We start from the raw sequence: 12,344 nt of genomic DNA, 5'->3' as shown, positions 1-12,344 counted from the left end.
TAACATTTCCCTTAAATTAACTACCACGAAATATTTCTAAAAATAATTTCTAAACCAATATCTTTAAGGTATTCTTTAACATTTCCCTTAAATTAACTAGAATAACAAAATCTAAGGTTTTTCGATTAGATTAGCTAAATTTTTGAATGATACAATAATAAAAGCAAACAAATAAATAGCCTATAGACCAATAATAAACATCCCAAAATTTTCAAAATGTACTTGTCTCTTTTTGAATGATACAATAATATGTTCCATAAAAAAAAAAATGATACAATAATAAAAGCAAACAAATAAATAGCCTATAGACCAATAATAAACCTCCCAAAATTTTCAATGTACATGCCTCTTTTTGAATGATACAATAATAAAAGCAAACAAATAAAGAATATTTTTGTTTATGAGCAATATATTATGGACAATTTTCAAATACACTTATAGAGAAGTGCCACTAGCTGAACATGTGATTTGTAATCTGTTTTCTTTTAAATAAAATTCCTCTTTGCATCAAAAAAAAAAAAAAAAAAAAAAAAAAAAAAAAAAACACATAATCATCATCTATAAATACTTTATTATCGAAGACGATTGAGCTGTAGTTTACTTCTTTATGTTTTAACCTCCACACTTTTACACATCATTGTTATTTTTTAATTAAATTTAATTTTTTCTTAATTTCTTTACTTCCCACTGGATCACTACCTCTCTCCTTGATGGTGATTAAAGAAGCCAACTATGTTGGCTTAAATAACTTCCAAGAACACCGAAACTCATTCATTACTGTCAGTTTGTCACAACTAAGATGGTCCACTATATCTAAAATTATGTGAAATCCAAGGTGGGGCAATCCACAAATGGACAAAGTGTATGACAACAGTTCTCATGGTTTTGGTTGGCTGCTCTTTGGATGGGTTCATGATGAGAGAGACAAAGAGTTTGGAAGGACATATAAGGCTTCTTCTTTTAACATTATAAAACAATTCCACCCCTCTTCTTCCTTACACATGTGATATGATTATGTTCTACATACATATAATTCTTTGTCTCTTTAAATTTTTACATGTATATTTCACTTTACGCTCTACATCCAAACTCCAAAAGAAAGTTAGGAAAACATTCAATACAATTAGAAATTTGGGAACATGCACATTATGTATTTGACAAAATATCTCACTCTTCTATCGGTTTAAATTAACTTCATGGTTTGTGCCAAATCTTGATAAGTTTGTTTGTTTTATTTTATTTTATTTTTTTACGCGTCTTGGTTTGAGTAGACCTTGATGGTCTCATTTTTTCTAATGCGCATTTAGGCATACCATCATTGGCAATTTAGTACATTAAAACTTTGCATAATCAAAACCCAATTTGCAACATTACAATATTTAATAGTCTTCCTTAATAGAAATATGTTATAATTATTTTTAATAGATGTGTATAACTAATTACATACAAGTTTAAATTTGCAATGATGGAGATCATCTATATAGCATAATCAACAACTTCTGTGATTAAAGTATGATACTGCAACTGTGTGGCTACTAGCGAGAAGAAACAATTACGTTAACCCAATTTGAAAACTTGACATTTTGGCTGGGTGGTAGGTGCCATCAACTTAGTGCTTTTCGTGACCCATAAAAACCAAGGGATTAAAATATAAAACTGATATGCAACACCATTAAAATATTTTATAATTATATTTTCTTAGATCTTGACATGAAAAATGATATATTCAATATTAAAAAATACTAATAATAACCTATGTTTTTTTTTTTTTTTTTTTAATTCAGCGGCATGAGATAGTTTTCTAATTTAGAAAGCTTTACTCTCTAATCCACTGGGATGAGATAAGTATGAGTGGCATGAGCTAAAAAATGCTGCAGAGAAGCCAAGTCCTCCACGAAAAATATCACGGCGTGAAGAATAAGCAGTAGGAGTAGCCACTAGTAGTCACTACAACATCACTAGCCATGTGACGTAGGTATTAAGAGTAGGGGTATTTTAGGCTTTTTATAGTTGGAGAGGCCAAAACAATAAAAAGATAGCAGAGTGGTAAAACTCGTCAAAGGTCGGTGCCAAGTTTGTAATGGCAAAACTGCTTTCTTCTTGTTCTAACCGTAGCTCAGTCTTACACCACCAAGTATCAAAAAGTGGTGCTCCAAGCAACTATAAGTCTATAAAAGCCTGCCTTTTATATGGCTATTTCATTTTCAAAGCAAACTTCAAATACCTCTACTCTCGAAATCCAAATATACTTTCACCTCCATGGTTGTCATGTTGATCATGTTGTTAACCATCGCACCACCAACCCCACCGTCGCCTCCGCCACCACCAATCACTCATTTCTGGCCAGATCCAACCCTCTCTCCACCAGCCTTACCCCCTATTCCCCCTCCTCTCACTTCGCCTACACCTCCACCTCCCTCCCCCCTTACTCCACCAGCGCCGCCGCCGCCGCCGCCACCGCTAAAGTTTCCTCCATTCCCACCTTTCCACCCACCGCCCCCTTTCACTCCATCACGACCACCACCACCCCAACCTCTGCAACCACCAGACACCACACCACCACCACCAAGCCGACCACCACTCGTGCCGCTTGCGTTGTTGGGTATCTTAACTCTAACAGGTGGCCTCTTAGTCTTCTTTGCCATTGCTCGCTACAACCGGCCTCGTAACGAGGAGAATCTGGAGAGGTTATCTCAGCCGGAGAACTCAAACCGAAGGGTACCGGAGCCTTACGAATTGAGCGATGTGACTGTGAGGCCTGAATCTAATCGTGTTGCAGACCTGCCGGAGCCGATCAAGAGTCCTGCTCCTGCGGTGAGGGTGTCGGTGTATAAGTAGTGAAAGGTAATTTCTTTTTCTTTCTTTACATGTTTGTTTGGTTTGGATTAAGATTTATCAAAATGGGATCGGATTGTGTAGTTTACAATTTACAGATTCTGATTTAGGCTGCGTTTTGCGTTCTATTTTGGTGTGTGAACTTACTTTTTCCCATCTGTTTGGATTTTGTTTTTCCAGTTTTTAACATTTTGTCTGATCTGACTATTTGGGTGTTTGAGTTTCTGTAATTGTTTTTTTTTTTTTTTTGGTTGTTGTTGTTGTTGTTTATTTAACATAAGTATTTGTGGTTCTGTACAAGGTCATTTTTTTTTCATGCGTGCTAGTTGTTTAAGGGAATGAATGAACTGTTTCTTATCTCTGTACTGTATTGGTTTGTTATTGCATTGTTGAGGTTCATAGTTTGTTCTTGAGGAGCTAACAATAACGAATAGTATTGCTAACTTGCCATTGTATATCTATTTGACTTAATTCTCTGTTTGGACTTTGGAGCTTCATTTTATTGATTTATTTCATTTCTAATGGATGTTACATGATAAAATGCTGAAACTTTTTTTTTTTGGGTAAATACGGATTTGTATTAAGCTAAGAAAGCAGAACAAGGTGAGAGCAAGTCATCCTTGAATTATCCATTACAAAAAACCCAAAACAGAACTGGGGGCGAGGGAAAAACTACAAAATCTAGCACTTGGCCTATTCCCAAATGCTTGAACTACATGATAATCAAACATGAGCAATTTAGTTCTTTTTGTTTGTAAAATGCAATAATCACATGTTCATTGTAGTCTACTATTCTTGGTATTTGTTTCAGCCTTTAAGGCACTAGAGAATGTGGTATTGATTCTAATACTCCTTTGTTTTGGTTTTATTATGTAGATGGATTACCAAAAAGTTCAGAGCCGCCGCAGTTTCATCCATCCTGACTTGGGGGGCTATGCTATTGGATGGTAGTAGTTTTATATAATATTATGTGCTTGTATTATGGAACAATGTTAAGTGTTTTGGATGATTGAGTATTAAAACTTTGATGAGAATTTCAGTTATATAGACCGACAATCCCTAATGTCATTTAAGTTTTTCCCCGTTGTTGTTTATTTAATAATCGTGTGTTGTATGAGTGTTTGAGGCATAGCTGGGAATCATAAATGGGTTTGTCAATGATAGTTGTTGGATTTGAACCGTGTTGTTTTTCCCAACTAGCTCAAGCTAGATGAAATCCTGTTTCTCAACCTGATTTGCATTCACTAGTATCTTTCTTTGCTTGTGTCTTCGCGTGCCACCATAGATGTAGGATGTAACAAGCTCGAGTGCTGGTCGCTGCAATGTATGAGTTTCTTTGTTCAACATTTCATATACTTTTTGAGTATTCCAAGCATACTATGCAGTGACATGTCCCTGTACATTCGCATCTTATGCGCAGTTACTCACTACAAAATTCCTATGTTATTAACCATTAAAAACAACAATGGGCTGTTGGCCTGTTGTAGAGCGCAAACAAATGTTGAGTATTCGTTGTTGTCGGGCTAATATGTTGTCTCCTGCTCAGCTGGTAAATATGGGCAATATGTACATACATAATTTTCTAAAAACAAGCTAAATTCTAATGTAGTACCTTCACTTTTATTCCAGCTGTCAAATTAGTCTATGAGATTTAGTTGTTGTCAATTTAATCCCTTTGTTAATTTCGGTTGAATTAGTACGATTAACTTTAACTCCCTTAAATGGCATTTTCTAAAACTAATTTTTCACTTTAAAAATCACAAAACAAACATTTTTTTTTTCTCCTCAACAAGAAACATGGCTTTCGTCGCTTGAATTGTTGACCGGACTGTACAATATGTCAATTTCAGCTATAAATTTTAGTGTCCCCCACACTGAGTGATTTAATCCATTATCAACATCAAGTTGGTGGGCTTAACTTATTATAGATTCCAAATTTATGACAAAAACAGTGATGTGCACAACTTCAACTTCAATTAAAGAACACAAATTGAAGTTGATGTGCACAACTTCAACTTCAATTAAAGAACTCAAATTGAAGTTTCCTTTCTGGACTTGACGCCTAAGATTGCCAACAGGGATGGCAACAGGACGGGTCAGGAGGATGGGATTTTCGTCTCTGTCCTCGCCTCGTCCCGGTGTGTGGGGCAAACTATCTTGGCCCATCCTCGTCCCTCGAGGCCCTGTAGGGACCCACCCCGCCCCTAATACAATTTTATATATATAAATAAATTATTTGCTACAGTAATATAAATCACAACAAAACAAAATGTTTTAAAATCCAAGCATTTAAATAAACCAAATACTTAAATAGTCTAATACATGACAACATAATTCAAAATTTCTTATAATAAAATAAACATTGTCTTTGCATGAACGATATCATCAAGGAAAATTAACTAGTTCTTTAACAAAATAAACATTGTCTTATAACAAAATAAAAATTGACTAGTTCTTTAACAATAATTTTCGCTTTCTCCCTATGTAGTGACACCACTTTCTTCTTCATCAGCAGAATCATCAAGGATGTGTTGGAATGTATTAGCTTCAATTCCATCTACAATAGATGAAAGGCCTAAAAAAAGTAAAACAAATTCAATCAAACAATTGAAAAATACAATGAAGAATGCAGCAACATAAATCATTAAATAGATTAACTAGTAAATTTGATTACCTTTGATTTCAGCCCATAACCAATTTTGGGCACACATCAATGCCTCCACGGTCTTTGCATGAAGTTTACTGCAATGTGGACTTAGCAGCTTACCACTTGTGCTAAATGCTGACTTTAAAGCAACAGTTGACATTAGAATGGCTAGGATATCCCTTGCAATACGTTGCAAAGTAGAATACTTAGGCCTATTAGATTTCCACCATGCCAAAATATCAAACTCCAAAGTTCTTGACATTAGAGCATCCTCAAGGTAATGCTCCAACTCCAATTTAATATTTCCACTCTTTTTTTTTTTTTTCTAACTAAGATATTTTTCAAAGTCCATAAAGGAGTCATCAACTTGTGGATCCTCACTTACACAAGTGCCACGAGTACCTTCCCTACCCATTCTCCTAGAAGTATAGTCACAAATCATTTCATAATAAGTATCTCTAACCATTTGAATTTCATTTTCAGCTTCATTGCCATAAATAAGAGGAAAATAATATTTCAACAGTTCAATCTTATATCTTGGGTCTAAAATGGTTGCCACAGCCATAACACCATGAATCACATTCCAATAACAGTCAAATTTTTCTAACATTTTAAATGTCATGCTCCTAATCATATCACTTGGGCTTGTGAACCAAGAATTCAAAGCTATTTTTATTTCACACACCTTAGGAAAAAAAAGATCAGCTATAGTATATGAGGTACTTGAGAATAGCTCTGTAACCTTGTAAACAATGCCAATCTCTCACATATACTACTTGCCATCTCCCATTCTTCCTCTTTTGGAATGCACTTATAAGATGACTCCCTTTGGCTCAATCGAAAAAAGAAATCTTGATACTCTATAGCAGTAGAAAGCATAAGATAAGTAGAGTTCCAGCGAGTCTTACAATCATGGGCTAGTTCTTTGGTACATTCAACATGTAATTGTCGAACCATATTTGTAAACCGTTGCCTTCTTTTTGTTGATCTAGTCCAAAATCCCACTCTCTCACGAACCTTCTCAATGCATGACCCAATAGCATTCAAACCATCCTAAACAATCAAATTAAGAACATGTGCTGCATAATGCATATGCAACATTGATCAACACATAACAAGTGTACTCTGTTGAAGCTTGTCTACTATAATATTTATAATTGCATCATTGGTACTGCAATTGTCCATTGTCACAGTAGATAACTTCCTATCAATATTCCATTCCAATAAGGTTTGTAGAAGGATATCAAAAAACACTTCTTTTGTATGTGGAGATGGCACATAAATAAACCTAAAATAAGAAATTTAAATTATTATAACTAATAGTGAAATAAGTTAATACAATATTTGAAAAGAATTTAAATAAAAAAATGATAAATACTTTAAAAAAAATGTACCTCATAACTTGGCTTTGTAATCTCCATAAATTATCAATGAAGTGTGCCGTTACAACCATAAACCCTTGCCTTTTGTTTTGTGAAGTCCACATATCAATGGTAATAGCAATTCTACTCCGATTCCTTTCTATTTCATGCATTGATTTCTCCTTTTCATGATCATAGATGCTCATAATGTCCTTCTTGATTGTGTTCCTACAAACCATCTTGAACAATGGTTGAAGAGAAGTTGAATATCTTCTAAAGCCAATGTGATCAACTATAGAAAAGGGATACTTATGCAAGATGATCATACGAGCGAGTTCTTTTCTTGATTCATCTTGATCAAAATGATAAGCATTCACACCTGCCACCGAGTCCACTTTATGTTGATCCCTCACCAAAATTTTTTGTTTCATATCCCTAATGTCCTTAAACTTTTTCCTAGGACATATTTTTAAGTGGTCAAGCAAATGTTTAGTGCCATTTTTAGACCCACCCCCCTTACAAGCAATCTCGTACAATAGTTGCACTCAGCCTTGTCTTTCCCATCAACTTTCCTTTTCTTAAAATGATTCCACATAACTGATTTCAACCTCCCTTGTTCCTCAGTTATCCCATTGTTAGGTTGGGCTTGGGCATCTTCTGGCCTGTCCAACAAATTTGAACAGGGGGTTGTATTATCTTCATCTACCATCATTGCAGATTGATAGCTGTCAATGGGTATGATAGATGGATTGGAGCTACCATTGTTTTCACTTGAAGTCATTCCTAAAAAAATTGTTTTTGATAATTTATTAACTTAGCAATCCTAAAAAAGTAATAAACATACACCAAAACCTAAGCCAAAAGTCTCCAACACAAACAATGTAAAACAATGTAAAAGATAAACTTATATCACTTATGAAAAAATTCAAGTAAATTAAACCGTGTGTGATTCTTTCACACATTTCAAGGAAAAATAATGTAGATAGGAAGATATAGATATAAGTATTTAACCACATTAACAAAGATAAAATCTTTAAGATTATCAATCAAATAATTTTATAAATTGTGACTCTATCACATAGTAAAGAAAAAAATAAGTTGGATATAAAAATACAAATATAACCCAATAAAGATAATGAAATCTTAGTGTGGGGCCGAATATATCAACAACTTTCAAGAGACAAATATATTATAGTCATTTGATTGAAAAACATGAAACAATGTGCAAAAAAAGAAAAAAAAAAGAAAAAAAGAAAAAGAAGAAGAAGAAGAAACATTTGGAGCATGATAAGAAACAAACCTACTGTCTACTAGAAGCACTAAGTGACTAGTACCTTTTTTCCTTCCAATTGTGCTTCTTCAATAGCTATAAACAAAAATTCCAATTTTAGATAGAAAAAAAGAACCAAAATTTAAATTGAAAAAAACTAATTTAAGAAACGCTAAAACAAAAGGGAAGATAGTGAATGAGATGAACCTAAAAAGCAACGTCTAGGAGTGGAGTCTAGCTTGAAACATGAAAAACACATAGAGAAGGGAGAAGGGTTAGAGAGCTTCAGTAGTAGTAGGTATTAGAATAAAAAATATTTTGTCCCGTGTCTTGTGTTTCACTTTAAATATTAGTGATTTAGAGTTTACCAAATTTACAATTATAGTCATTATTAGTACGGGGTGGGGACGAGGCAGGTTGGGGATAAAAATACTAAACCCATCCTGCCCTGCCTCGGGGTGCAGGACAAAATATTGCCCCATCCCGACCGCATCACATTTGCGGGGTGGGGTAGGGCAAGGTGGGGCAAAATTGTCATCCCTAATTGCCAATGGTACTTAGCTACCCAATACCCGGTATATATTGAACTAAACTAAGCAACGCTGGTACTCACATGTTTTTTGGTTGTGGACTTATGGGTTATTGATTATTTTGGGTCTATTTTTTGATTTGGGAGAAATTAGTTTAATTGATTTTTTAGGTGAAAAATTACTTGAAAATGGAGGTTAACGGTGTTAATCTAATATATTTTAACAAAATGATTATGTAATGGACCCAATTTTGTATTGGTTTCTTTGTGGAAAACAATGAAAGAGTTTAACCTAAAACAAGAATTAGGGAAAATAGAGGGAGAAAGAGAGAGTAAAAAATTGAATGTTCCTGTACATATATAATTACAAGTCTAACAGTTACATAACAAATCAGTGACTGAAACTAACTCTAATTTTCTTAGATAACGCGTGTGTGAGTGCTGACTTGATTAGCAATAGCATTAACAACACGAGTGGATGATTACACTCTAACATCCCCTCAATTGAATAATTCCTTACAGGAAGTGAGAGGTTGGCTCATAATCATGTATAGGCAGGAGAAGCAAGGCACTTTGTAAAAATATCAGCATACTGATCTGCACTGGAGACAAATTGAATAACAATATCACGATGAAAAATCTGTAGTTCCAAGTTTTTTATTGTATTATTCTTTCTTGTTAACTGCCATAGTTATTCCAGAAAGCCTAAAACAACCATGTAGCTTAATACACAAATTTATCTACAACAGCACAGAAATACAACATAAATCATGAAAGTTTTGAAGCCTTTTTCTCAACTTTGAAAAGTTCCAAAATTGATGGCTGTAAAACCCAATCAAGACGCTCTAAACATCCACAACTTAGGATCTTTTTCAGATAATTGTTGGATTTTTTCATTTTTATATTGCTTCTAGAAATTCTATAAAAATCAGTGATGTTGACGACTTTAAAGTTTAATTATGAAGGCTTTGACGCCCAAGATTCCCAATTGTACCCCCCCAACCATATGAACTCAACCAAGCAATAATAGAATGATTACTTTTTATAATTATATTAAAAAAAAAAGTTGATGAAATTTCAACCTTTTATTTTTCTAATATATGATAATTGTTTTTTATCCTTTACTTAAAACATTCATTGATTTTTGATATAAGAGAGATTTGAACTATAAAACTTTTATTTTATGACAAGAAATATTATCTGTAAGCTAATTAAAACCTACTTTTGTATTATTTGCTTTGATGGGACCAAAGTCTCATATTCTAATAAAAATAGAAAACTTTGAGAAAGTTCTGGCTTTTTAGTTAAACTAGCTAATGATTTGTAATTAAAAAAATCCATGAGGACCATAACTATTCCTTATTCATTTTTAACGTCTAACTTCGTACAAGACAAACTTCCAAATAAATACTAACTTCCAATAATATATCAATAAAACTAATCCTAACACAAACTAAACTAAGTAATTCTAAACCAAGCTAATTTATTTTTAAAAAAAAAAAAAAAAAAAAATTATATCATTATTTATCCAAAACTAATTAAAATAAATTAAACATATGACATTCCTCCCCTCCAAAAAATACCATTGTCTCAAGGTCTTTCTTTCTTCTTTCTCCCCTCCTCTTCCACTAAGTACTTCTTTGTGATTTCATAAATGTCGGGCTTGTGGATTTGTTTTGCCTTAAGCTTTTTACTTTTAAATGACATACATTTAGCATAAGCATTTTATTTTTGAATGACATAGATTTAGCTTTCACAAGTGAATGATATAGAGATATAAAGGATTGCGCGAACTTGCAATCCTTGCCAATAATTTGTGTGCTCTCCATTGCCCTGGGCATTTTATCTTATATATATATATATGGATTTTGCTAATATGTGTCTTAAGGACACACAATAATTAATTATTTTTGAAAAAAAATTTCTCGTGAATTGAAAAAGTAATTACAGTTTTTTCAATTCCCCAAAAAATTATTTTCAAAAATGAAAAGTTTAATGTGTGCCATATATATATATATATATATAGTATTCCCTAATTTCTTGTTTTGATACCCTGAAGTTTGTACTAATATACAGAGTAAGAGACTATTCCTGTTTCTGAGTATCTTGCATTTATGCAAATGTATTTGTTCTTAACCATAATGATTCGATGATTGGAGCAATTCCCAAGTTACAACACTTCAAACTATAAAGAAAAAGTTGACATATTCAACCTAAGAAGTAAAAGAAACCCAAATTTATGTAGATATCATTTTCAACACCTATATATCCATTCCTTTATTGACCATCTCTAGTGAGTAGTTACTTTTTCTAGTCCTTGATTCTAATTTTACCTTCAAAATTCGTGGTCATTGAATAAACTTTTACAGATGGCCCCCATGGTCGAATTGTTTATGAGCTGTTTTATATTTTCTAAATGCGCTTAGGTCCAACAAACTAGTATGTTTAGTAGTACTTTTGAAAATCAATAAAGTTCTACCTTTTCTTTTTATACGACAAAAAATGTATATTTATATAGGAAAAGTGTTAAGTTCATAATATTTTTACAATAAATTATAGATGATTAATTGTTAATAATTCAAATTTGAACATAATATTAAGATTATTTTTTTACCCTAATAATAAAGACCAATAACAATCTCCCATTTAAAACTTATTTTCTTACCTTGTTAGTATCTCTCTGGGAGTTCAACGTGGCTTGAGATAATAGCAGCATCAGCATGAATCTAATCCAACTTTAATCTTTTCTCTCCTCTCATTCTCATTCTCTTTCTCGTTTCTTTACGGCGTGTGAGACACACAGATGTGTGGTCCCAGATAACTGGTCACCAATATACATATGAAGAACACGTGTCATGTATACATCAACTTGTGGGCGCTGCAAAGTTGCAACCAAAATTAGGATATAATGCCAGCACACACTCGAACACTCAAACTTGCCAATTTTGAATACCACTAACTCGTGCAATTAGCAGTGACATCATTAGCTTTTACTAGAAATGATGACGTGTCCGAGTGGGTTCTAGAATGGTGGCCGGTGTTGACTTTGACCGAATTGATGCCGTTGGATTATTGACGTAGCTAGCGATGGCATTCATTTCATTTCATTACTAGAAGTATGATTGAATCTTCTCTTCTCTTCTTCCTTTTTTATTTTTTATTGATTTATAATAAAAATAAAAACAAAAACAAAAATCTTCAGTTCAATAAAAAAAAAAGTCTCATGCATTTTATATTCACATCTTTTATCTCATAATATATAGATCTCATATAATAAATTAGATAATTCTTCATTGGACACTTTTTTATTTATTTATTTATTTTTTAATATTGATCTATGGGTATAGGGTTTAGAAGAGAAGGGTCATAGGTGATTGATTTGAAGGGCTAAATTGATGAGATTATTAGATGAACAAAGTTTCTCTCCAAACTAGTTTCTCTCCAAATTAGTTTGGAGAGAAACTTTTCAAACTTCTCATATATCATTTTTTTTTTTTGTGAATTTTGAAAATCTAACCATTGAATTTCATGTTCTTTATATTCTTAACATACACATCAAATTTCGTTCAAATTGGATATTATTTACTATTTGATCAATAAATTTATTTTTTTACACAATTTTAGATCATAAAAATTTGAAATTTTAATATTTGTTTGATGAGATAGCAATTGATTTTTGATCTTCTTGAAATTTTATATGTA

The 12,344-nt window shown here is 32.8% G+C and overlaps 1 protein-coding gene across 1 annotated transcript; it reads left to right on the top strand.

Annotated features, from left to right (window-relative positions):
• The first annotated feature begins 2,074 nt into the window (after positions 1-2,074).
• LOC115987540 (proline-rich receptor-like protein kinase PERK2) lies at positions 2,075-3,912 on the top strand. Its single transcript, XM_031111113.1, has 2 exons — positions 2,075-2,844; positions 3,712-3,912. The coding sequence occupies exon 1, from the start codon at positions 2,260-2,262 to the stop codon at positions 2,836-2,838; it is 579 nt and encodes a 192-aa protein (XP_030966973.1). The 5' UTR covers positions 2,075-2,259; the 3' UTR covers positions 2,839-2,844; positions 3,712-3,912.
• Positions 3,913-12,344: the final 8,432 nt, after the last annotated feature.

Source organism: Quercus lobata, chromosome 4 (genome assembly GCF_001633185.2).
Source record: "Quercus lobata isolate SW786 chromosome 4, ValleyOak3.0 Primary Assembly, whole genome shotgun sequence".
Classification (NCBI taxonomy): domain Eukaryota; kingdom Viridiplantae; phylum Streptophyta; class Magnoliopsida; order Fagales; family Fagaceae; genus Quercus; species Quercus lobata.
Note: the sequence above shows the minus strand (reverse complement) of the source record. Positions and strands in the feature narration are given on the sequence as shown.